At 35.7% G+C, this 27,566-nt stretch overlaps 1 protein-coding gene across 3 annotated transcripts in view; it reads left to right on the plus strand.

The window, feature by feature from the left end:
* SRBD1 (S1 RNA binding domain 1) overlaps positions 1-27,566 on the plus strand; it is a 213,504-nt gene that overhangs the window by 23,710 nt on the left and 162,228 nt on the right. For all 3 annotated transcript variants that reach the window (XM_004436692.3, XM_004436691.2, XM_087436821.1), the window contains exons 5-10: positions 2,504-2,670; positions 6,106-6,223; positions 7,295-7,433; positions 11,393-11,489; positions 12,800-12,935; positions 20,316-20,419. In XM_004436692.3, coding sequence (XP_004436749.3) covers positions 2,504-2,670; positions 6,106-6,223; positions 7,295-7,433; positions 11,393-11,489; positions 12,800-12,935; positions 20,316-20,419 — 761 coding nt within the window. The remainder of the gene's footprint in view (positions 1-2,503; positions 2,671-6,105; positions 6,224-7,294; positions 7,434-11,392; positions 11,490-12,799; positions 12,936-20,315; positions 20,420-27,566) is intronic.

The raw sequence follows: 27,566 nt of genomic DNA on the forward strand, positions 1-27,566 counted from the left end.
ATTTTAGAAGTTTACTTTGCTTCCATGGTGACAGATTAGATAGGCATGATAGAGAACACACAGTGATACTAAGGACATTGATTAGAATGCTTTTGGTCTCAGTAAGAGAAAACTTATCTTGAACTAGCTTAAGCAATGAAGGAGATTTATTGACTTATGTAACAGGAAAGTTTAGTCAGTGCACTGAAACGGTCTGTCTGCGATTCTGTTAGCGCTACCGTCCTCAGCTTCAAGATTCGACATGTACAAACCGCGTTTCTCCAGAGGAAGAAGTTGTACCTGGGTCCAGAGTCCCAGCCCAGATGTGGAGCTTTAGGCTGACTGGACTAATCAATCTCTCTGGTCAGAGCAATGCCACAATGTTTAATTCTAAAGCAACTCATTACTTGAACAAAATGCTATGGAGCTAGAGGTGAGGTCAGGTATTCTCAAGCCACATAGCTGTTACATGACAGGGGAGGTGTTGTTGGGGGAGATAACTACAGTATCTCCTAAGGTGTCTGTGTAGAAGATGATGATGTTGACTGGAATAGGAAACAGGAAGAGGTACTGGTTTGAGGGAGAAAATATTAATGAGTTTGATTTTGTAGGGGTCAGGGAAGATGTCAAGCAAGAGTGGCATTTCCGAACGAGGGAACAGCTTCATGAAGGCCTCTGAGCGGGGAAACAACTGGGCTTGTTCTAAGAACTGAGAGAAAACCATTAGGGAATGTCTTCTGATGGAGGGAAGACTGGATAAGGTGAAATTGGAGAAGGAGGCTGATGTCTTCTGGGTCATGATAAGGAATTTGGATTCTAAATGCAATGGGAAATCATGAAAGGTTTTGACCAGTCAAGAGACATGTTCTAGTTTACATTTTGAAAATATAATTCTTGTTGCTTTATGGAGACTGGAATAGATGGGATGGCAGTGTATGCAAGGAGAACAGTTAAAGGCTACTGCAGTAGTCTAGGCTTGAACTAGGCTGGGGTGCGGGAAAGAAGAAATGAAGAGTAATAATAGACTAAAATATTTTGCAGTTAGAGTTGACTGGTTCTTATGATGGAGTGGATTTAAGAGTTGAAGGAGACGAAAGAGTTAAAGATTCTTAGTTTTCTGGCTTGAACTGTTCTTCGAATGGACATAATAAGGGTTAAACTGGAGGAGGGATAAGTTTGAGAGGAAGATCACTTGGCAAGTGCAAGGTTTGAGATGCCCATTAGATTTCCAAAAGAATACGTCAGATAGTTGGCTAAATGAGTCTGGAGCTCATGAAGAAGAGAGCCAGGGCTGGAGATGTGCAGTTGGCATCCTCACTGGATAGTTGGTATTAAACCATCCTAATGGGTAACAAAATGTAGGCCTCGGGATTTATTTCTCATGCCCAGAGAAATGAGGGTATCCGCCATAGTCTCTGGAGTTCAGCCATTTATTTCATCTGTAGTTTTGAAATTCAGTCTATTATGTACATTGACTTGTTTTTGTTAATCAGTTGATTATGATAATTTAATAATTTTTCTGTTTTTTTCTTTCATTTTTGGCAGATCTCGGGCAGCAAGATTGAAATAATAATAAAACTTATGGCTTTTGTGCTTTACTTTGAAAAATCTGCTTAGGTTTTTTAGAACAGTTACTGAAATTGCATTTCAGTCTTTCTCTTCTCTAGGCTGACCTCTGTAAACTTTTCTGCTTGCATGTACATTTTATTGAAACCTATAGACTTGTTTTTTTAAAATAATTAATTATTTTGAATATGTAGTATATGTGCATGATACAAAATTCAAATGACATAGAAGAGTCTTCCTATCCTCATTCTTAGCTAACCAATTACCTGTCCTGAAAGTAAGCCACGTTCCCAATTCTTATGAATCATTACATATCAGTTCATATAAGTAATTATGTGGTATTCTACTTTGTGAGTATATCATAATTTATTTACCAGTTCCCCATTGCAGACGTGGGTTTTGGCTGACTTTTACAATGCTGGAAACAGTTCTTCAAAAAAAAAATCACTATAAATAATACAGTTTTCCAGAGGTATGAATATATCAGGATGAATTCCCAAGAGTGGAATTGCTGGGTCAAAGAGTTTATGCATTGTAAATTTTGATAGATGTTGCCAAATTGCTTTTCCTCTAGGGTTCCAGCATTGTATTCTCTCACTAGCAGTGACTGAAAGTGCCTCTTCCCATCTCTCATGCCAACACAGTGAGTTGCTAACTCCTTGATCTTTGCTGTCAATCTGAGAGATGAAAGGTCTGTATCTCATTGAGTCCTGTAGAATTTGAATGATACAGAGTGGTTTCAGTTGGATTTTATTGAATTAGTGAAATGATTATTTTATGATTGTCAATACATATGTGTATTTTATATACTTTTCTTTTCCTCTTTTTCTAAACCACACCAAGTAGTTTCTAACAGACTGGAGGGCATTATTTGATGCTGTGTTTTAAACCATACATTTTTAAACCATAGGTGTTTAATTTTCAGGATTTTAAATCACTAAGTATCCTTAATTTGCAGGTTTTATCTGAGAGAACTAATATTGAACTTTGGGTTTGTGCCAACATCATTCGTCTCTTTAATGATGATAACACAATTCCCTTCATTATACGCTATCGAAAAGAGCTCATTAATAACCTTGATGCCGATTCCTTGAGAGAAGTTCGACAAACCCTGGAGGAGCTACGGTAAGAAATCTGGAAAGGGAGGAGCCTAGCGTAAGGGGAAGAGGATGAGTGAGTAAGTGAGGAGAAGCAGTGAGGAAGTGAATGACAATATATCTCGAGAGTTCCGATGTTTTGTTTTCTTGAATTATTGTAATCTGGGTATAGTCCTCTTCTGACAGAGGAAGTCGGCTCTCGTTTACTTATTTAGAGGTGTACAGAGTCCCTCTGCTGGTGTGTTTATGCTTATCTTGGCCATGTATCAGCAAAAAGGTGGTTTGCAGTGAAAGTGCCTAGGAGTGACCGTCATCTTGCATAGAAATGATTGTGCATAATGGTAAAATTAGGACTGCTAGCAGGAAACTCAAAAATACGTTTTAGTCTCAATGTTCAACAGCTTGTATGAAGCTGTCCTCTTAATACTATAAAGTCCCTAAATGGAGAGTTCTTTGGCAGTATAGAGTTTGGTAGGAAATATGTGTATTTCCTTTTTCTATTTTTTAAGGGATGTGGTAATTTAATATTAGTGGATTGTAAGTTTTGTATGGTTATAGAATGGAAAATACCCTTTTAAAAAAATTATACCTCTGGACTTATTGTAATAACTCAACTATGCATACAAAGACTGTAAGACTCTAACTATATTATTCAGTACAGTTTTTAAAACACTCATCACCATTCATGCATTTATTACATGTCTCATACATGCCAGGTGCTGTGATGTTAATATGTGTGTTCTTCAAGTCTACAACAAGGATCTGATTAAAATTGGATATAATCCTACCATCAAGCCATTCTAAAAGTACTAAGGGTTATTTTTACAGCAAGCCTAGTAAACTTTCTGTGATTTTGGGGTAACTTGCAACTCATTGCTTTTGTTGAAATTCTTTTAGCGCCAGGAGGATTAAAATGCTAATATGTGGAGACTTATATTTCCTTAAGAGGCAGCATCAATTAGCCAACCCAGAAGTGTGAATGACTAGCTAATCTAGTGGTCCAAGATTCAGATCTTCCAGCGCCAGGCTAGTTTATAATCAAGTAGCAAGGTGTGTGAACTGGAGATCACAAGTCCTGTCTAAGAGAGGCAGCCTTTACTCATCTCCAGCAGACTACTGACATGCAGGGTTGCCTGCCCAGTTTGTCAGATCTTCCTGTTTCTAAAAAGAAGCTAGTAATCTGGGTTTTTATGTAAAAAAATTCTGGAGCAAACAAAACCGTCTATAGGCCACATCTGGAAGGCCAGTAGTTTGCAAATTCTGAAGTAAGCTTTCTCTTTGGTTGAAGAAATTCTGAGGGTTTTGGGATCTGAAATTGGAGAAGTGTCACAAACAAACCAGAATAGTTTACTTAAAAAAATTAAACGTATTCTAACAATAGTGGGTTGTATGGGGAACAAATAGAAGCTTTATGTCACAATTATTATTATTATTTCTGTAAGAAAACAATTCTACTGCAAAAGAGTTCTATTCTCTGAGTATGTGTTAATACAGTAAGACGTTGAGTATTAGTAGAGGAATATTTCTTGAAATAACTGGGGACGTTAACTGGGGCTTAGAAGATCTTTTTATATCATACAGAGATTTCTTTTTGGTAATGAGATGGTTTCTTAAGCTTGGCATTTTCTGTAAGTAGAACATTGGTTTTCAATCTGTTGATTGCTACCCGTAAATGAGTGGTGAAAGCAATTTAGTAGGTCATTACCACTTCTAAAAAAAAGAAATAGAGAATAGAAAATGTAAGAGTGTAGTTTATGTGGTAAATACTGTTTCATGAAACTATTTGAAATATATATTTGTATACTGGGTTACAGGGTAGAATATATTTGTTACTGAGGGTCACTTTTAAAAAAGTGAATTAAAGATTATGATTATGGATAGTAAGGAAAGTTTCCTGTATTTTCTCTAAAGAAAAGCCTTATATGCAGGCCAACAGGACATTGGCCTTTTGTCAAAATGACCCTGGTAGGCTTCAGCCCCTGGAAACAGCCCCTGAAAACAGATACAGGCTATAATCTAAGGACTACATATTCTTCCTCTTTAATTTACAGTCTTCTGCCTTTAGTTGTTTTTTTTTTTTTTTTAGTAGATTTAATTTTCTTTTCCATCAGTCATTTAAAATAATTTATCATCTCTCTAACTTTTGCCCAGCATTTTAGCACTACCATTATTAGTCAGATCCTATAAATAGGAACAGGCAATGAAATAGGATGAGAGGCAGTAAGTATGAGAGAAGGATTGCATATTCACAGTGAAAAATCATTGTAAAGTGCTGGAACGACTGTGCCCTGCCCCTGCCCCTGCCCTTACCCTTACTTGTGCATTGATCCCTATACATTGATTCTTGAAATCAGCTTTTCTCCATGGAATCCTGGTTGCTTTTAGTGGAGAATGGTATTTAAAAACCATTTATGGGTGCTAGGTGTACTCGTCCTGAGCATTGATACCTAACAGCAGTGAGCACACGTAGCACCCATATATTGGTTTCTAAGTACCGTTTTCTTGATTCCAGGGCTCTAGTAGGGAAAGGAAAAGATGAGCTTGGAATATCTTGTGCCAGAGAATAAGAAGTGCTCAAAGAATGATGGGGACAGGTCAAAGGACACAGAAGCTAACTTGAAGGGGTTACTTCTGGCCAAATCTGGAATAATTTGAGCATTAAAATAAATGATAGCAATTTATTACAACCACTTAAAAAATAAGAAGCCGTGAATCCATAGTAATAAATCAATGAATAAATTGAAAGTTTAATAAGGAATGGAATAATCAGAGTACCTCTCCAGAAAATACTTAATTACAAAGGGAATAAAGAGTACCTGTATCATGGAGAAACCCACAAATACTACTTTAATCAAATGATCAAAGTTAATTAGTAATGGGACAAATGAAAATCACTTGCCACCTAATTGGATTTAGTGAGAAGAACATAGCATTACTTGTATGATATTTTTGCCAAAGATGCGCCGCCTGAATCAAACGGTGAGGAAACATCAGAGAAACAAACTGTGGGACATTCTCTAAGATAACTGGCTTGTAACATTCTAAAGTATCAAGGCTTTGAAAATGAAATAGAGCCTGAAATACTCTTTCAGCTTGCAGGAGAGTATAGACACAAGGAAATTAATTACATCCAACCCATAATTCTTAACTGAATTCATTATGAAGGACATTATTGGAACAGCTGGTGAAACTTAAATGATTTCTGAGGATTAGATGATGGTAACATATCAATATTAATTACCTGAGTTTGATGGTTATATTGTTGTTATGTAGGAGAATATTCTTCTTTATAGAAAATGCACATTAAAGTATTTGGAAGTGATGGTAATTTATTCTCAAATGGTTCAGAGGAAAGAAAAAGTTCTCTTTACTTTAGCTGCAACTTTTCAGTAAGTTTGAGATAGCTTTAAAAAGAAAGTTTTGACATATAGGTCTTGTATATTACAAAAGATTTTATTTTCAGGGCTGTTGCAAAGAAGGTTCATAGTACAATCCAGAAAATTAAGAAAGAGGGGAAGATGTCTGAGTGCTTGTTAAAAGCCTTGCTGAACTGTAGAACTTTTGAAGAACTAGAACACGTGGTAAGGATCCTTTTTATCTGTTAATGTAATACCTGAGTGTGTTATGATTTGGGTCTGTTTATAGTTAAAGAAGACCTGGAAATAAAAAGCTAAAGTTATCAATCATCATTATTTAATTCAACAAAATATTTATTCTTTATTCAATAAATATCTACCAAGTGTTTTTTTGTGCTAAGCACTTGAGTTTACAAAGATGAGTAGTATATAGTCCTTATCTTCAAGTCCTTATCCCCTCTCGAGGGGAAAAAGGAGAGTAGGTTATTGAAATGTGAAGCTTAAGGGAGAGTGCTGGGCTGGAGACCTAGATGCAGGCATCTTCAGCATATACTTGATGTTTGAAATCATGAGAATGGAAGATTTCACTCAAGGAGAGTTTGTGGGGTAGGCAGGTCAGGATAGACCATTGGGGAACACCAACTTTTGAAGCGTGGGTGGAGGAAGGGAGAGCTTAAGAAGGAGACATGGAAAGAATAGTCAGAGAAGTATGAGGAGAATCAGGAGATGATGATACCATGGAAGACCAGGGAGGAGAGTTTTAGAAGGAGGTAATGATCAGTAGTTAAATAATTAAAGGTAGCAGGGAGGTTTGGCAAGATAAGGACTGAAGAATGTGTATTTGGTAATTAGGGGTTCATTATGAATCTTTGTGATACAGCTTTCAGCAAGGTTTTTGTGGAACGGGAAGCCAGATGGCCGTGGGTTGAGGTGTGAATGTGGATTATAAACTAAAAGCATTGCGTGTTGACAGCTTTTAGAGGAGCTTGCTTGCGTTGAGGAGAGGACCTTGCAGTCCTTGCAGTCCTGGCCGTGAGTTTTTAGGATGAGTGAATCTAAACAAACAACTTATTTTAAGCATATAGAAACGTGTAAAGAATCAGTTAAGGAACAACCATCTTCACACAACTAGTATTCTCTAGTTAGTACTAATTCATCTCTAAAGGAGGAGGAAAGGGTTGAGAAAAGCATGTCTTTATTGTTCTCACCATGTCCTTTAATTTTGTGTCCTAATTTTAACTTTTGCTTTTTAAAACTGAATGATTTGGTATGTTTTCTGACTTTTTTTTTTTCTAGTCAGCTCCATATAAAACTGGGAGCAAAGGCACGAAAGCCCAGAGAGCAAAGCAGTTGGGATTAGAAGGAGCAGCCAGGACACTGCTGGAGAATCCAGGGGAGCTCAATCTGCCCTCTTACATTCGACCCAATGTGAAAGGTACTGCCTTTACGCCAAGGCATCAGCTTGTTTCTTTTTTTTTCTTTAATTTGAAAACTTCTGTTAAAAAATTGTTTCATGAAGTAATGACTATACAAAAGAATATTATAGCATATAAAAATAATTCTAATGAAACAAATCTCAATATACCTCCTGCTTAGCCATTCAGCTTTCCTCTTTTGATGAAGTGCCTGTTCTAGTGTTTTACCTATTTTTCTATTGTTGTTTTTCTTTTTCTTATTAATTTATAAGTATTTTTTAAGATATTCTTTCTCAGTTATGTGTGTTACAAATCTTTTCTCCCAGTTTGTAACTTCTCTCCGCTTTCTTTATGCTGTCTCTTGGTAAATAGAAAACCTTACTTTTATTATAGTTAATGTATTAATCTTTTTCATTTTGCTAATCTTGTCTTTTAAGATAATTGCTTTTTTTTCTTTTTAAAGAAATCCCTTCACATCCCAAGGTTATAAAGATTCTCCTATATTGTCTTTTAAAACTTTTATTCTATTTCTAAAAATTTACTTTATTATGAAAGTCATATCTACTCTTTAAAAAGAAATTCAACAATTCTGACATACATGAAGTGTAAATTGAAGTCTTAGTCCCATACTTCTACTCTCCAGGAGTAAAGTGTTTGTCTTTTTCTGAAGTGTATCTTACTATCCTTTTGTGTGTGTGCGTGCACAAGAGAGAACGAGAGAGAAAGGGGGTAAAGGAGAGAGATTTCTAAAATCCCAAGGAAAGTGACAACTGATACATGTCAAGATGCATTATTATCCAAATGAGGGCCTTAGAGTGAGAGTATTTTGAGTAAGAGCAGCTTTTTTCAGTGGTGCTCTGGTAGATTTGATGGGGAGATTGATGCTCTAGTGATCCCTACTCTCATTATGGTTTCTTGTGGCCTTCTGTTGATTCTTTAGGCTGGGAGATGTAAGTGTCTGTAGGGGGCAGTCTCTGATAACAAAATCCACAGTATGTTCTAAACCGTAGAGAATCATAGCATACCATAACCTGTTTTTTTTTTAAATAATCCAGCAAATGGGAGTTGTGATTAAAAAAATTGTCTATATATGTCTTTAAAAATACAATATATCTGTTCATAGACAAATACGCCTGTCTTAATGTCTGTTTTGCAAAGGGCAATAATGAAAAAGCAAATTAATATTATTTGAATTTGGAGATGGGTTGAAAGGAGTAAAATTCAAATTTGTTTATTTTTTAAATGTGTATTTTTAGTTAGATTTTCAAATGGTTGCAACATTTAATATTTTAATAGTAGCTGAGACAGTATAGCCAAGCATTAAGGTTAGCCACAGTGGGAACTGTCTGTGCCCAGTTGTGGTATGTTTTATTAGAATCAAATGTTGGAGCTTTCAGAATGTTAGATGCTTAAAGGTTTATTGTTTGTTTTTATTTTTCTCTCACGGTTGATTTTTTTTCTTTCTACTCCTCATCTCCTTTGGTACCAAGTTTTCCTTAGTTCACACTCATATTGAGTTCCTACTGGGTACGTTTGATAAGCATATCTCTTGTGATTGTCATATATGTTGATGCCCCTGGACTTCGTGATGATGGGTACTTGGTGATACTTCTGATAATGGAGATAGGTCTGGGCTCAGCACAGTTACAGTAGCACTTGCACACATATCAGGGCTTTCTGTTTGCTTTACTCCCTCTTTCTTTCACTCTGATCACAAATGTAGAAGAATTATTAAGTAATTCCAAACAAGCTAGATACTGCTTTTTAAAATTTGCTTGGAATGTTTTTCCCTTCTTTTTGTCCCCTCATTCTTTATGCTACACACATACTCACGATCACCCTCAGTTCTATTACTGTTTCCCTAAAGAAGTGTTTTCATCATTCCCATCATTCCTCAAAGAAATATTTAAGAAACCAGATATTTCAGTGTTTTTTTTTTCCCCAATAGAAGACACATCTTACTTGCCACAGGCCAACAAGAATTTGATCTGAATCAAAAAGATATACTGTGCCACAAATGGACCATATCCTAGAAGATCCAGAATATCCCTAGGTTGTATACAAGGAGGAGTAGCTGATTGCTCTGTTGTGTGTAAGAAGAGGTGGCCTTAGTGCAGATCAAGTAAAACGTTGGCCCTTCAGTTTTTGTTCCAGTTGTGGAGGTTTGAAGAATCTATAGCTAGAAAGCTTTCACTACAAGGCAAAGGATATGATTTTCTGGTTCTGTGGACTTTATTTTCTCCTGATTTCAGTGAGGTGCTATACTTTTGGAACCCCTATTATCCTTGGCTGTATGAAGCCCCAAAGATAACTTCTCTTTGATCAGAGAAGGTGCTTTTTCGAAACACACAAGACTCTTCCAATCCTTTCTCTCTTCAGTTTGACTGAGAGGGAGTATGTAATTTGCAGGAGCTTCCCAAATGACTCTGATAATTTCTACCTTCCATTGAGAACCACTGCTCTAGAGGTAGTGCAAGGCACCTCCCTAGCAGTGGTTTTTTAAACTTTAGTGAGTATCAGAATCATCTGGGATGCTCTGTGAAACAGTAAAACCCCACAGTCTAGGAATCTGTATTTGTAACAAGTATCTAGTGTGATTTTGTTTTTCAGGTCTTTAGACTATACTTTACAAAACACTGCTCTAGAGTTCTAGCATAATTTTAATTACATCTGTTCATTAATTACTTAAGGTTTACAAATTGGATTCCCCCCAAATGTTGGGGGCTTTTCAAAGGCCCTTTGTTATAATAACAAAATCTATAATTTCCTTTTTCTGTTCTCTCCTATCAAAGGTTCTCATGGTAGGTTACTTATTTACTACTGACTTAGCACACATTTATTGACTGCTTCCTATGTACCACAATTGTTGTAAGTCGTTTACATAAACGGTCTTCTACTTCTCAAATGTAATTTGTTCCTGAAAATTCCCCCATAGGGAAATTCTTTTAAAGTGTCAACAAAACGCCTATTAATTTCAATGGCCAAATTGCTTTCTTTAAATTTCTTTAAAATAAATACAGTTACTTCAGTGGTTAAGATTAGTTATCATAACGCAATCCAACAAGGCATTTTCTCTCTATTAATTACTCCATAATAAGTCTGTCCTCCTGTTCTCTTTCTTTTGTACCTATTACTCATTAAAACTATATTCTTAGAAAAACATACTTATGATAACCAGTGCCTATGTAATTCAAGCTTTAGTGCGAGAAAAAAAAAGGAGCTTTAATGGAAATAGAACAATAGAATGATAAAGACCAAATAAATGAAAGAAAGCAATGCAAATGATGTCTCTCAGTGTATAAGTTGATATCATTGGACTGTGATGTATAAGACTCAGTGCTGTAAATTAGCAAACCAAAAGCGCTTGGAGAGAACTTAACGCACCATTGATAGACAATTCAACTGTGAAGATGAACAACCACATAATGGCTCTTGTTTTGTGCTCATGAGATTTGAGAAATTCAAATGGGTGACTATATGAATAAATACCTCATAAGCCAAAATAGAAATATTAATAAAAAGGAGAATTTTTGTAACTGGAATGAAATGGTATACTTTGGGATATGACTTTATTAATATATATTTCCTATAACACGCTTAATCTTTGTAAATACTTCATGAAGTAGGTCCTATTATTATTCCATTTTTATATGAAACTGAGTCATAGAGAGATCAAGTAACCACCCCAGGGTTACACATTTGTTAAGTGGTGGAAGCAAGATTAGACCAGGCAGCTGGCTCCAGAGCTGTACTTTTCACCACTAGGTTGTATGGTATGCAAAGGATGTCCTGTATTATTGCTTTTGGAGACTTGTTTTCGTTGCAGAGAGAAGCTAGTTACTGCTATGATACTTTTCTGTCTTAAGTTTGTCAGTTTAAGGTTTTATTTTGGCTGGAATTAATTTATTGTGATTTTTATAGACTTAAAAACCAATCTGTAGTTCTTGCTTTTGTTTTCCCTCTTCCCCTTCTCCTAAAGGGCTCTCGGCACTCCAGGATGTTGAAACAGGAGTGCAGCATATTCTAGCAGACATGATTGCTAAAGACAAAGACACACTGGACTTCATTCGGAAATTGTGAGTAACTCTTATGGAGTTTTCTGCTTTGTGGGCTCATGCTGTTAAGGGTCTCATGGTTTAGTGCTAACACCAGTGTTCATTAAAAACTTTATTTTCAGACTTTTTTTAGTAGCAGAACTCTTTGTTGAAACAGCAGAACCCTAATATATAAAACAGATAAAAGTAAAGTTGCTTTAATTGAATTCTGGGCAGGGAGTCTGGAAGTCTGCCTGCTCATCCTCCTTACCCTGAGGCGCCTCAGTGGAGGGCTTTGAGAAACACAGTTTAAAAACCGCTGCATTACACAATATATGCCAGAGAGAGGTTCATATTCATTTAGAGTGGATGGCATTGCTTTTTAAACATATTATGGTATATGTACTTAATTTTATAATATCTCATTTCTGGTATTTATCAGTGATTGGGTTAACTTGAGAATGTTTAATATCAGGTATAGATAAAAGTGCCAACTTCAAAATGAATTTTAGCTGATGGAGACAGCAGCTTATCCATGATAACACAGTCTCAATTTATGAGAGATTAAAACCCTTTGACCAGACCCTACTTAGGCTTATGGATTTTATGCCTCATTAAAAAAAGATATTAATTTTAAACCCTACTTTTATGTACTCTGTCCTTCCTTTTCTGCTGTTTATCAGAAGAGAAGACAGAGTTTTGCCAGAGGTCTGCTCTTCCTCTCTCTCCACATCTTTAGCTGTGTATGAGGAGCAGAGGCAAGGTAGAGATGAACCAGTTGACTACTGTTGCTTGTCAGGGTTTTTGTTAATTCAAGGGAGAGAACTTTTCTATTTTCTCAGTGGCCCTAGCAGGAATGAGTTGAAGTAGAAGAAATGTCCAGGTTTTTAAATGTGTTTTTGTAAGTAATTATACTGCTGAAATTTGGTTCCGTTTTATAAATTGTCGTTGGAAGCAGTCCTGACACATCCTCTTGTTTCTCTTGTTTTTGGCTTTTAATTGGTTCTGACTGCCTAACTCAGTGGTTAGAAAAGGATAATATCTAGACCAGAGTTATTAATCTGATTCTTCTAGACAGTTTTGATCTCTTGCATAGTGGTATCTGAACTCATTTAGGCATTTTATGGGGGGATTGGGTTGATATATACATAGATCTGTAGGACCTATGCCAGCATGAATAGGCAGAGTCCTCTTTTGATGGGTCAATAACACTTTTATAGTTGGGCATCATTAAAAAAAATCTCGTTAGGTAATGTCTTAACTTTTTTGCTAGACTTATTTCCATATAATGTGTTTCTTTACTAAAGCACATATTAATACTTGTTTTTTTGAATATTTCTGTATCGGAACAGGTGCCAAAATAGATATATTTGCATCCAGTCATCTCTGGCAAAAGTGTCCTCAAAAAAAGTAAATGAGAAAGACGTTGATAAGTTTCTGCTCTACCAGAATTTTTCGTGCAACATAAGAAACATCCAACATCATCAGGTAAATAAGGAAACTGCTTATGTATGCTGTTAGTAGTAATAATGATAACACTTTGGATTTGCCTACTACTTATTAAGGAATTAAAGAATTTTTTTTTTTTTTTTATAATTTTATTTATTTATTTATTTTCCCCCTAAGCCCCAGTAGATAGTTGTGTGTCATAGCTGCACATCCTTCTAGTTGCTCTATGTGGGATGTGGCCTCAGCATGGCCGGAGAAGTGGTGCGTCGGTGCGCGCCCGGGATCCCAACCCGGGCCGCCAGCAGCGCAGCGCGCGCACTTAACTGCTAAGCCATGGGGCCGGCCCGGAATTAAAAAATTTTAAGTCAACTCTTTTCTTTTTTTCTTCATATAAATTCTTATAATATTATCACATCCTCCCCATTTTCAGAAATGGGAAACTCAAGACCCAGAAAAGTTAGTGACTGAAAATTATTAGCAGAGCTGACAATATAACACCTCAGGTATCTTGACTTTCTGGCCAGTGATCTTTCTTATTAATCTCTGCTTCCCAGTGTGCTTAGATTTGAGCTCAATTCTGGATATTTTCCATGTGAAATACTAAATAGAGATATCTGATTTAGAATAAAGTGCGAGAGATCTCGTTTGTTTGGTTGTGTTAATCATAGTCATTATATCTCAGTCTTTTAATTTCGTTTTTCAGTTTGCTAATTTTTTTCCTAATTTTAGTCATAGGCTATATCTACATTGTAAAATGAAGCTTTTAGGTCATATAGGAAAAAAAAAGATGAGTTACAAATCAAAAATACAGTAATACTGGCTTTTATATTTACCTATGTAGCCACCTTTACCAGTGCTGTTTATTTCTTTGTATGCTTTTGAGTTACTCTCTGGTGTCCTTTCATTTCAGCCTGAAGGACTTCCTGTAACATTTCATATAGGGCAGGTCTACAGACTCTTTAGTTTTTTGTTTATCTGGAAAGTCTTAATTTCTCTTTATTTTTTTACAATTTATTTTTAATTGTGGTAAAATACATATAACGTGAACTCTACCATCTTAACCGTTTTTAAGTGTACAGTTCAGTAATGTTAAATATATTCACATTATTGTGCAGCTGATCTCCAGAACTTTTTCATCTTGCAAAACTGAAACTCTATCCCATTAAACATTGCCTTCATTTTTGGAGGATGGATTTTTCTGGCTATAGAATTCTTTTTTTGTGTGTGTGTGAAGAAGATTGGCCCTGAGCTAACATCTGTTGCCAATCCTCCTCTTTTTGCTTGAGGAAGATTGTCCCTGAGCTAACATCTGTGCCAGTCTTTCTCTATTTGTATGTGGGACACAGCCACAGCATGGCTTGATGAGCAGTGTGTAGGTCCACGCCAGGATCTGAACCCGTGAACCCCGGGCCACTGAAGCATAGCGTGTAAACTTAAACACTATGCCATTGAGCCGGCCCCCTGATATAGAATTCTTGATTGACAGTTTTTTCTTTTAGCACTTTGAATATGTCATCCTACTGTCTTCTGGTCTCCATAGTTTTTGATGAGGAATCAGCTCCTGATCTTACTGAGCCCTTGCACATGATGATTTACTTCTTTCGTTTCATTTAAGATTCTCTGTCTTTGGCTTTTGACGGATTATAATGTGTCTTGCTGTGGATCTCTTTGAGTTTATCCTTCTTGGAGTTTATTGTGATTCTTGGAGGTGTAGATTAATGTTTTTCATCAAAATTGGGAAATTTTTGGCCATTATTTCTTAAAATGTTCTTTCTGCCTCTTTCTCTTCTCTCCTGGCTCTCCCATTATATGTATGTTGGTATGCTTGATTGTGTCCCACAGGTGTCTTAGTCTCTGTTCATTTCTTTTTTTTTTTTTTTAAGATTTTATTTTATTTATTTTCCCCCCCAAAGCCCCAGTAGATAGTTGCATGTCATAGCTGCACATCCTTCTAGTTGCTGTATGTGGGACTTGGCCTCAGGATGGACAGAGAAGTGGTGCCTCGGTGCACACCCGGGATCCGAACCCGGGCCACCAGCATCAGAGCGCGCGCACTTAACCACCAAGCCACGGGGCCGGCCCTCTGTTCATTTCTTTTTTTTCTTTTTTCTTCTCAAACTCTATAATCTCAGTTGAACTGTCTTCAAGTTTGCTGATTCTTTCTTCTGCTTGCTCAAATTTGCTATTGAACACCTCTAGTGAATTTTTCATTTCAGTTATTGTACTTTTCAGCTCTAGAATTTCTATTTGGTCCCTTTTTATAATTTCCAACTCTTTATTTTATTCTATACTTGTTGAGACAACATTCTCCTGGTTTCCTTTAGGTCTCTGTCCTGATTTCCTTTAACTCTGAGCATATTTAAGACAGTTGATTTAAAGTCTGTCTAGTAAGGCCAATGTCTGAGCTTCCTCAGGGACAGTTTCTTTTAATTTCTTGTTTTCCTGTAGATGAGTCAGACTTTTTTGCTTCTTTGCATGCCTTGTAATTTTTTGTTAAAAACTGGACATTTTGAATACTATAAGTTGATAACACTAAAAATCAGATTCTCCCCCTCCCCAGCATTTGTTGTTGCTGCTGTTGTGGATTTTGTTGTTTGTTTGTTTAGTGACTTCTAAACCATTTTTGTAAAGTCTGTATTCTTTATCATATGTGGTCACCAAAGGCTCTGTTTCATTAGCTTAGTGGACAGCTAGTTATTTGACAGATTTCCTTAAATGCCTGAAGCCAAAACAAAAAACAAACTCTCCTAGTTCTTGCAGAGGGGGTCTGTGTTGGGACACTCCTTCAACGCTTAGCAAGACTGTTTACAACTCTGCATTAGCCTTCACTTCCTCTTTGCATGGATCCCAAAGGTCAGTCAGAGGTGAAAGCTTAAGGTCTTCTCAGGTCTTTTCAGAGCGTATGTCTAGTCCTGAGCATGTGTGTGGCCTTCTAGCTTTCCTAATATATGCAGGAGCTTAAAAAGGTCCTTTCCCCTCAAATATCTCATTTCCCAGCCTCTTCTTTCCCAGGTTTTTTGGTCTGTCTATCCATTGCCCTGACTGTAATCCTTATCCCTGACTATTGTCCCTTAAGATTATTAGCCCTTGAGACTGTGGCTAATCTGTTTGCCTTTAAATACTTTTAACAAATGCCACCCAGGAAAGCTCTGAGGCAGGCAAAACAAAGACAAGCCCTTGAGCCAATGCCTCGGGGAGCTACCGGACAGATCAAAACACAGAATCACAAATTTTTGAGAATAAGGTCCATGTTGCTCCCTCTGGTACTAGCAACCTGCACCAAGATTGTAGGCTGTTAGCTTCATGGCCACTGCTGAGCTGGAGAGTAGGGGATGGTAAGTGGGTAAGTTAAAAGTTCTCTTTTACCAAAATTCTGCAGCTTCTTTCTTCTTTAAGTGTTACTCTGGTTGTTGTAATTTTTTGATTTTGATTCCAGAGCTCTGAAAAAGTTGATTCTGACAGTTTTTGTCAGTTTATTTGTTACTTTTGTAGAGTGATGGAGTTTTGGAGTTTCCCACTCCACCATTTTGGTGATGTCACACCTAAGGGCATCTTTAAAAGTGTAGGTATATATTCCCCTTGTTGTATTCCAAAACCAGAATGTGGTTTTAACATAGTAGTGTCCTTTATCTTATCTTGTTTAATGCTTTTAGCTTGAAGTCTACTTTGCTATCAGGATTACAGGATTATCCTTTGAGGTACAAGAATTATAATTTTGTTGAAGTCCAATCTTTTTTTTTTTGTTGATTATGCTTGTGGTGTTTTATCTAAGGCCTTACTGACCTTAAAGTCATGAAGATTTTCTCTTATATTTTCTTCTAAGAGTTTTATAGCTTTAGTTTTTATATTAAGGTCTGTGACCAGTTTTGAGCTAATTTTTGTGTATGATATGAGGAAGGGGTCCAACTTCATTCTTTTACATGTGGCTATCCAGTTGTGTCAGCTTCACTTGTTGAAAAGACTGTATTTTCTCCCTTGAATTGTCTTGGCACCCTTGTTGAAAATCAATTGACCGTAGATGTGTGGATTTATTTCTGGACTCTCAGTTCTTTTCTGTTGGTCTATATATCTATCTTTATGCCTGTACCACACTGTCTTGATTACTATAGTTTTGTAGTAAGTTTTGAAATGGGGAAATGGGAGTTCTCCAACTTTTTTCTTCTTTTTCAGAACTGATTTGGCTGTTCTGTGTCCCTTGAATTTCCATATGAATCTTAGAATGAGTTTGTCAGCTTCTGCAAAGAAGCTAGCTGGGATTTGATAGGGATTATGTTCAATCTGTAGATCAATTTGGAGAGTATTGCCGTCTTAGCAATATCAAGCTTTCTGATCCATGAATGTGGGATGTCTTTCTATTTATTTAGGTCTGCTTTAGTTTCTTTTATCAATATTTTGTGGTTTTCAGAGTATAAATTGTACACTTCTTTTGTTAAATTATTCCTAACTATTTTATTCCTTTTGGTGCTATGGTAAATGGAATTTTTTTTTTAATTTTATGTTCAGAATGTTTAATTGCTAGTGTAGAAATTGATCATCCTGTAACCTTGCTGAACTCTATTGGTTATAATAGTTTTATAGAGAATTCCTTAGGATTTTCTATATACAAAGTCATATTATCGGCAAATAGAGATAGTTTTACTTCTTTGTTTTCAGTCTAAATGCCTTTTATTTATTTTTCTTTCCTAATTGCCCTGACTAGAACCTCCAGTACAATGTTGAATAGAAGTGGCAAGAGGAGACACCTTTGTAATACTAGAGGGAAAGCATCCAGTCTTTCACCATTAAATATGTTGTTATCTGTGGGGTGTTGTATGTGCCCTTTATCACGTTGAAGAAGTTGCCTTCTAGTCCTAGTTTGTTCAATGTTTTTATCATGAACAACTGCTTGGATTTCGTCAAATATTCTTTCTGCATCTATTGAGATGATCGTGTAATTTTTGTTTTTTATTCTATTGGTATAATGGGTTAGGTTAATTGATTTTTGGATGTTAGACCAACCAACCTTAGATTCCTGAAATAAATCCCTCTTTATCCTGGTGTATAATCCTTTTTATATGTTTCTGGATTTGGTTTACTTGTATTTTATTGAGGATTTTTACATCTGTATTCATAAGAGATAATGGTCTGTATTTTTTCTTGTGATGTTTTTGTCTGGTTTTGCTATCAATGAATAGAAAGAGTTGGGAAATTTTTTATTCTATTGTAGTTTTTGGAAGAGTTCGTGAAGAATTGGTATTAATTCTTTAAATGTTTGGTAGAATTCAGCAGTGAAGCCATCTGGGCCTGGGCAGTTCTTTGTGGGAAATTTTTAAATTACTATTTCAGTCTCTTGTTATGGATCTTTTTGGATTTTCTTTCTTTTTTTTTTTTTATTGTGAAATTTGTTGTACATTATTGTTTATCATTTACCATGTAAGTGCATCCCTCCACCCCTTGTACCCACCCCCCACCCCTCTAGCCCCTGGTAACCACCAAACAGTTCTATCTGTGCATGTGTTGGTTTATCTTCCACATATGAGTGAAATCATGCCCTGCTTGTCTTTCTCTTTCTGGCTTATTTCACTTAACATAATACCCTCCAGGTCCGTCCATGTTGTTGCAAATGGGACGATTTCGTCTTTCTTTATGGCTGAGTAGTATTCCATGGTATATATATACCACATCTTCTTTATCCATTCATCAGTCGAGGGATACTTGAGTTGCTTCCATGTCTTGGCTATAGTGAATAATGCGGTGATGAACATAGGGGTGCATAAGCCTCTTTGGATTGTTGATTTCAGTTTCGTTGGGTAGATACCCAGTAGTGGGATAGCTGGATCATAAGATATTTCTATTTTTAATTCTTTGAGGAATCTCCATACTGTTTTCCATAGAGGCTGCACCAGTTTGCATTCCCACCAGCAGTGGATTAGGGTTCCCATTTCTCCACAGCCTCTCCAGCATTTGCTGCTTTTTGTCTTGGTGATTATAGCCATTCTGACGGGTGAAAGGTGATATCTTAGTGTGGTTTTGATTTGCATTTCCTTGATGACTAGTGATGTTGAGCATCTTTTCATGTGCCTATTGGCCATCTGTATATCTTTTTTGGAGGAGTGTCTGTTCATTTCCTCTGCCCATTTTTTGATTGGGTTGTTTGTTTTTTTGTTATTCAGTTGTGTGATGGATTTTCTATTTCTATTTGATTCTGTTTTGGCAGTTTGTGTCTCTTTAGGAGTTAGTCCATTTTATTTAAGTGATCTAATTTGATGTACAGTTGTTCATTGTATTCTCTTAGGATCCTTTTTATTTCTATAACATCCATAGTAATGGCTCCTCTTTCATTCCAGATTTTGGTAATTGGAATGTTTCCTCTTTTTTTCCTCTGTTGGTCTAGTGAAAGGGTTGTCAATTTTGTTGATATTTTCAAAGAACCAACTTTTGTTTTGGTATTTTCTATTGTTTTTCTTTTCTCTGTTTTATTTATTTTTTATTTTTTTTGTGAGGAAGATCAGCTCTGAGCTAACATCCATGCCAATCCTCCTCTTTTTGCTGAGGAAGACTGGCCCTGGGCTAACATCCGTGCCCATCTTCCTCTACTTTATATGGGACGCTGCCACAGCATGGCCTGACAAGGGGTGCATTGGTGTGCACCTGGGATCTGAACCCCGGCCGCCAGCAGCAGAGCGCGTGCTTAACCGCCACTCCATGGGGCTGGCCCCCTCTGTTTTATTAATTGTCCCTCTATTCTTTATTATTTTTTTCCTTCTGCTTGCTTTAGGTTTGTTTGCTCCTCTTTAAGGAGTGTTTTCAATGTGTTCTAACACAATTGCTCTTTTAATATATTAATTAAGAGCATGGACAAGTTGATCTAAGTTTAAAGACCTCCTTTGCTACTTGCTAGCTTTGTGATTTGGAACAAGTTAGTCTTAGAAAAATTATAATATAAAATGGAAATAATAATACATCACTTGTGGCTTTGAAGATTAAATGAGATAATGCATGTAAAGTGCTTAGATGGGCCTGACAAATAGTAAGTGGTCAGTAAATGGTAACCAGTATTAGTTATTAAATATTCCACTTAGGAATTTCCATATTTGTATTTATCTTAGCAATATCTTTTCACAAATATAAAAGGTATATCTTTCTAACTAAAGATGATCAAGTGTTTTCAATTAGTAGAATGTGAAATGAGATTTTAGATCATCAGTCTCTTCCTGTGAATGTCATAGGCTTTGTAGTTGTATTTTATTTTTTAAAAACTTGAAAAAATATAAATAAATGATTAATTTTGAATACATTCATAGTAAATAAATGAGTAAATAATTTATATAGCTGTAGGCTGGATAACCACCCAGTTTGTTTCACAAATGTTGACTGGTTAAATTGGTCATGTATATATTTTGTGGATCATCAGTCTTTGTCATATGTATTTGCACTCAGATTCTGGCAATTAACCGTGGAGAAAATTTGAAGATACTGACAGTCAAGGTCAACATTTCTGATGGAGTGAAGAATGAATTCTGTAGATGGTGCATCCAGAATAGGTCTGTTTATAAATTTTTGCAGAATTTCCTTTCTTTTGTTTCTAAAATACCATACTGAGATCGACATGTACTGGTATGGAAAGAAGTCCGTTATGTAAAAAAAAAAAAATGACAGACAGTGGATATAGTGTTGTTTTCACATTAAAAAAATAAGTATAGGGGCCAGCCTGGTGACGCAGCAGTTAAGTGCGTGCGCTCTGCTTCGGCGGCCTGGGGTTCGCAGGTTCGGATCCCGGGCCTGTACCGATGCACCACTTGTCAAGCCAAGGTGTGGCGGCATCCCATATAAAGTAGAGGAAGATGGGGACAGTTGTTAGCCCAGGGCCAATTTTCCTCAGTAAAAAAGAGGAGGATTGGCATTGGATGTTAGCTCAGGGCTGATCTTCCTCACCAAAATAAAAGTATATATGTTGTGTATGTTTCAATAGAAAATAGCTGGGAGGGTACATAAGAATTATTAATAGTGGTTATCTCTGGGGAGAGGGACTCTTACTTTAATACTTTTCTGTACCACTTGAATCTTTTATAAAGAGCATGTTTTCTCTTGTGAAAAAATAAATTAACAAAAACATACTGTATATAGCATATCTGAAATATTTTGTTCACTAAGGATAATTGAAACAAAAATTTATCGGATATTATAATATAAATCCCTAGACATACTGTATGTAGTTTACCTAAAATATTTTGCACATTAAGGATGATTGAAACAAACATTAAATTTATCGGGTATTTCAGAGAAATTTCTAAACTTATGTAACTTTTTATTATCCTTTTTTGTTTGTTAAGGGAGCCTTTTAAAATAGCACCACATGTTTGTATAGCAGTTTTAACTTTAAGTTTTAACTTCAGAGTGTATTTGATCCTCACAACAATCTATTTGGTTAGTAGAGCAGATTTGTAGCTACCATTTAACCAGTGAGAAAACTGATGCAAAGTGGCTTGCCTAGCAGTTAGGAGATCTGGATTTTGGGTATGGTCATCAATAGCTGGTTCTGTGTGACCTTAGGTTAGAGAGGTTGCTGGGAGTTACTTGAAGAGTTGGATGAATTATTCTTTGAGAAGAAGAAGTGTTGTGTACTTGGGGAATTAGCTCTCTCATCCAACATAGTTCTTGTGTGAGTTCGTTGGAAGCCAGTTTGCCAAAAGCCAGTTCCATGAAGGATCAGCTTACTGAATGACCAAATAATGCTAACCAAGGACCCATCAAGTAAAACAACCATCTAAATGTCAGTCAGTAGGTAAATTGCTTAAGCCAATTATGTTACATTCATACAATGGAATTCTGTGCAGCCATTTTGAAAAAGTTGAGATAGAGCTCAAGTTGAAATGTAAACATGTCTTACTAGGATAAAAAGGCAATTTATAATAAGTATTTATAGTATGATCTCATTAATGGCAAAAAATATGTCTATGTATGTGTAGGAAAATGTCTGAAAAGATATAAATAGTTCACCTTAGCTCTGGTGTGAGATTTTAATTTTCTATTGTATACTGTTCTGTATAGTCACTTTTTTTAAAAATTTTATTTATTTATTTATTTTCCCCCCCAAAGCCCCAGTATGTAGTTGTATGTCATAGCTGCACATCCTTCTAGTTGCTGTATGTGGGACACGGCCTCAGCTTGGCCGGAGAAGCAGTGCGTCAGTGTGCGCCCGGGATCCAAACCCGGGCCGCCAGCAGCGGAGCGCACGCACTTAACCGCTAAGCCACGGGGCCGGCCCAGTTGTCACTTTTTTAAATGAATGCTTATTTCCTTTGTGAATAAATAAATTCCATTAAAAATAAAAAGGAAGCAAATACCTAAAAGAAATCCTAGATTTAAAAAATTGTATTAAGAAATTAGATCATTTTAATTAAGATATGATGAAACTCAAAGAATCCTAAGAAGTTTGAATTCCACTTATATTACTTCCTACCCTTGTGATTATGAACATGTTACTTAATTTTTTCCTCAATTTTATTATCCTTAAAATGTTGAGTAATACCTTTCTCACAGATTTGAGAGAATTAAATGATATTCCATGTAATTGTGTAGCCTTTGATAATATCTGTTATTACAAAGTGGTGGGATTATTGTGCTAATTTCCTTTTTAGAAATATTTTTTATAAATAGATCACAGTAAATTGAGGACAACTTCTAGCTTATTTTCCTATGAATATTCATAATACTCAGTATCACAGTCTGTCTTCAATAGTTAAGGAAGTATTAATTATGCTTTTAATCTATTATCTTTGTACTAAGTAAATATGAAGAAATGGTTTTCCTTGTAGTTATTTAATTACTTTTCCTTGGCTTATCTATAGTTTATTTTATTCTGTTCTACTCCAATTGAATATATATTATTTAACCTATACTATAATATTTTACGTCACTATGGTATAGTGATATAATTTTCAGTCACGGTCTAGAAGTTTCTCTTTATATAGAGAATTGAAGAAAACTTCTATGGGAACTAACGAACTAAAGCACGAGCTAGCTAAAATACTTCTCTGGGAACTCAAGAACCATTCTCAAGGAATTTTTTTTTTAAACACATTTGAATGACTTGAGATGCTTACTCGCATTTTTTCTTCTTCTTTTTTTGACTCTCTTTGTCCCTACATCTCCCACCTTCCACCTCTCGTATGTATTCATCCATTCAAGTCATGTGCTGGATGTTGGGGATCCTCCTGTGAACCAGACAAATATGCTCTCTGTCCTTGATGACAATGTAGTTTAATGAAGAAGATACTGAGCAAATGGTTAAGAGTACACTGAGATCACAAAAGAGAAGTGTAGTATATCATAAGAGTTTATCAGGGAGCCCTAATGGAGTCCTGGCTAGGCGTGTATGTAGGTCAGAGACTGAAGGAGAAGAAGAAGAAAGAACAAGAAATGAAGACTGAGATATAGGCAAGGGCCAGATGATACCTGGCTTTCTAGGCATGCTAAGGATTTTGTTCTTTATCTTAAGGGTGATGGAAAGCCAATAAGGAATTTAAACAGAGGAGTGTGATGATCAGTTTGCATTTTAAGAAGATCACTCTGGCTGCAGTATAGAGAATTATTTGGAGGGAACCAAGAGTAGATGTGGGGGCAAGAGATGATGCTGGCTTGGACTAGGATGGTAGCAATAGGAAATAAGTAGGCAAATTTGAGCAATATTTAGGAGTCTACAAGGATAGGACAAGATATCTGATTAGATAGTGAGTACATTGGTTAGGGAAAGAGGTGAAGTGAAGAATGACACCTGTATGGCATGAACAAGATAGATGGTGGTACCATTTACTTACTATCATGCTATAAATATATATAGTACTATATAATTAGGGCAAGGACTGATTTAAATGAAACTCTTGTTATTATCTAAGTTAATTAGAATAGCAAGGAAGAATACATTTATACTAATGTATTAGTATTGAAAACAATATCTAGGTCCAACTTTGGCCACTGAACAATTCCTCATTCTATGTATAAGAGAGTAAGTATGAAGAAGATTTCTGAGCTTTTCAGATGCTGAAATAGTTATTATGTTTGTGAGAACTTCAGTAATCCAAGTTTCTGCATTTGCTCTTTAAACAAAAACATATGTGAAGGAATGATCTCAACAGTTCCCTATGCATGGCTTGCATTCTATAATGACCCGAACTTGTGTTCTTGAGCTTGCAGATTTTTGTCTTTGACTTGATGAGTGAATTTCTATTCTCAAATAGAGTCTGGGACCCACAGTTCTATCCCTGTCCTCTGCATGTCTTCTGTGATTGCTAAAGGATTCTGCTGTGATCTTAATAGTCCTATAGGCACTATTTATTTGCTAATTAATTACTGTTCTCTCCTTGCATACAGACTTAAATTGAACAGAATCCTCTCACTTAGATACACAGAAACAGAATAAATATATTAAAGTAATTAAACCAATATTTGAATAAAGTATTTTCATGGTACTTCAGACAAAGGTAAGTAGGTATTTGGACTGGAGATAACAGTCATTCAATAGATTTTGATCAAATGTCCTATGATATTTGTTCCATTCACCATCCTTTACATGCATGGATTGTCTCCTCTTGTATTTTTAAGATGAATAAACTGAGCCTTATTAGTTTCTAAAAGCTTTATAGTTTTACATTTTATATTTAAATCCTTCATCCATTTGAGCTAATTTTTGTATAAGGTGTGAGGTTTAGGTTGTTTCATTTTTTTGCACCTGGATATCTGTTTGCTCTAGGGCCATTTCTTGAAAAGGCTATCCTTCCTCCATTGAACTGATTTTATATCTTTGTCAAAAGTCAATTGGGTATATATCGCTGGGGATCTGTTTCTGGGTTCTCTGTTGTGTTCCACCGATATATGTGTCTATCCTGTCACCAATACCACACTATCTTGATTACTGTAGCTATATCAGGCCTTAATATCAGGTAGTGATTCCTCCCACTTTATTCTTCTTTTTCAAGATTATTTTAGCTATTCTAGAACTTATGCCTTTCCATATAAATTTTAGAAAAAGCTTGTTTACAAAAAACTTGCTGGGATTTTGATGGGAATTGCGTTAAACTTGTAGATCTTTTTGGAGAAAGTCGACCTTTTTACTATGTTGAACTTTCAAGTCCATGGACATGGTTTGTCTCTTCATTTGTTTAGATTATCTTTGATTTCTTTCATCAGCATAGAGATCCTGTATGTGTTTTGTTAAGTTTATACCTAAGCATTTCATTTTCTTTGGAGTGATTGTAAATGGTATTATGTTTTAATTTTGGTTTCCATGTATTTCTTGCTAGTAATAGAAATGTGATAGATTTTTGTGTGTTGATTTTGTATCCTCTGACTTTGCTGAATCTACTTATTAATGCTAGAAGTTTTTTGGAAGGTTATTTGGAATTTTCTACATAGACTGTCATGTTATCTGTAAATAGGGACAGTTTTATTTCTTGCTGTATAGTTTATATGTTATTTATTTCTTTTTCTTGCCTTATTGCAATGGCTAGAACTTCCAGTGGTGAGAATGGACATCCTTGTTCCTGATCTTTGGGGGCAGCATTTGCCTTTGTCCGTTAAGTATGATGTTAGTCGTAGGTTTTTTGAAGACATTCTTTATCTCAAATTGAGGTAGTTCCCCTCTACTAACTTGCTGAGAGTTTTTAACCATGAAAGGGTGGTGGATTTTGAGAAATACTTTTTCTGCATCAATTGATATGATCATATGATTTTTCTTTTTTTGCCTGTTGATATGGTGGATCACATTGATAGATTTTCAAATGTTGAAGGTAGCTTTTCATACCAAGAATGAATCCCACTTGGTCATGATGCATCACTTCTTTTGTACATTATTGGATTCGATTTGCTAATATTTTGTCAAGGATTTTTGCATAAGTTTATGAGAGATATTGGTTTTTTTTTTGTATTTTGTTTTGTAGGGTCTTTGTCTGGTTTTAGTATCAGGGTGCTACTGGCCTTTTAAAATAAATTGGGAAGTAATTCTTTCTCTTTTTTTTTTCTGGAAGAGATTGTGTAAAATTGGTGTTAATTCTTCTTTGGTAGAATTTGGTAGAATTCTCCATGGAAATCATCTGCGCCTGGAGATTTTTTTTTTTTTGGAAGCTTTTTAATTACAAAATTCAATTTCTTTGTTGAGTTTTAGTAATTGTGGCTTTTGGGAAATCGAATCCCTTTTTTTTATGTTGTCGAATTTATGAGCATAAAGTTTGTACTATTTCTTTATTATCCTTTTAATATCTGTAGGATGTGAAGTGATATCCTTTGTTTTATTCCTGATCTTAATGATTTGTATATCTTCTCATTTTTTGTTTTTGTCAATCTTACTAGAAATTTATCAATTTTTAAAATTTATTTATTTATTTACTTGCTTATTTATTTATTTTTTGGTGAGGAAGATTAGCCCTGAGCTAACATCTGTTGCTAATCCTCCTCTTTTTGCTGAGGAAGATTGGCCCTGGGCTAACATCCATGCCCATCTTCCTCTATTTTATATGTGGGATGCCTGCCACAGCCTGGCTTGATAAACGGTGTTTAGGTCTGCGCCCGGGATCTGAACCTGTGAACCCCAGGTTGCTCAAGCGGAGCACACGAACTTAACCACTACGCCACTGGGCCGTCCCTAATTTTATTTATTTTTTTTTGAAGAACCAGATTTTTCTATCATTGATATTTTTAAAATTATTTTCCTATTTTCAATTACATTGATTTCTGCTCTCATATTTATTATTTTTTCCCTTGGGTTGCTTTGGCTTTATTTTGCTTTTCTTTTTCCTGTCTCTTGAGGTAGGAACTTAGATTATTGATTTGAGATCTTGTTTTGTTTTTTTTTTTGGTATGAGGATTTAGTGCTTTTAATTTCCCTCTCAGTACTGCTTTAGCTGTGTCTCACATATTTTAATGTTACATTTTTATCTTTATTCAGGTGTGTACATTTTTAAAATCTCCTTTGAGACTTCCTCTTTGACCCCTGATGTTTTGGAAGTGTGTTTAATTTCTAAGTGTTTAGAGATTTTCTTGTTTTCTTTCTGTTACTCATTTCTGGTTTGATTGCATTACGGTCAGAGAACATAACTCTTGTATGATTTAAATTCTTTTAAATTTGTTGAGGTTTGTTTTATGGCCCAGGATATGATCTACCTTGGTAAATGTTCCACGGGCCCTTGAAAAAGAAAAATGAATTCTGCTGTTGGGTTTATTGATCTGTATATGTCAGTTAGATCCTGTTGGTTGTTTGTTGTTCAGATCTTCAATATCCTTGCTTAGCCATATTTTATGTTGTTTTGATCCACTGTAAATACTTAGTATTACTAAGATGTTTATGGGTTCTAATGAGATGGTCATGAATGGAAGGTGTTCCCAGGATTTGGAAATTGAAGAGAATGTCTCTGAGAAAGGGATTTTAATACTTTAAAGTATTGGCTGCTGTTAGGACAAATCCTGCCTATTAAAATATTTTGTTTGGATTTTTATATAATTGTGGCCTACAAAGTGTTTTAGTAATCTTAGTATTTGAGTAAGTTGCCAATATTTGAGAATTTTAAGAATGTCACATAAAATACGTGTTTGTGACTTTTTCTGAAAAACATGATCTGGCATCACTGGCCCTGCTTTCTGGTATGGAAACAATTCGCTGAAGCTGAGTTGGCCCCCTAGATAGAAGCATGTAGTCTG

The sequence above is a fragment of the Ceratotherium simum genome, chromosome 11 (assembly GCF_057802395.1).
Source record: "Ceratotherium simum simum isolate JZ-2026a chromosome 11, ASM5780239v1, whole genome shotgun sequence".
Classification (NCBI taxonomy): Eukaryota; Metazoa; Chordata; class Mammalia; order Perissodactyla; family Rhinocerotidae; genus Ceratotherium; species Ceratotherium simum.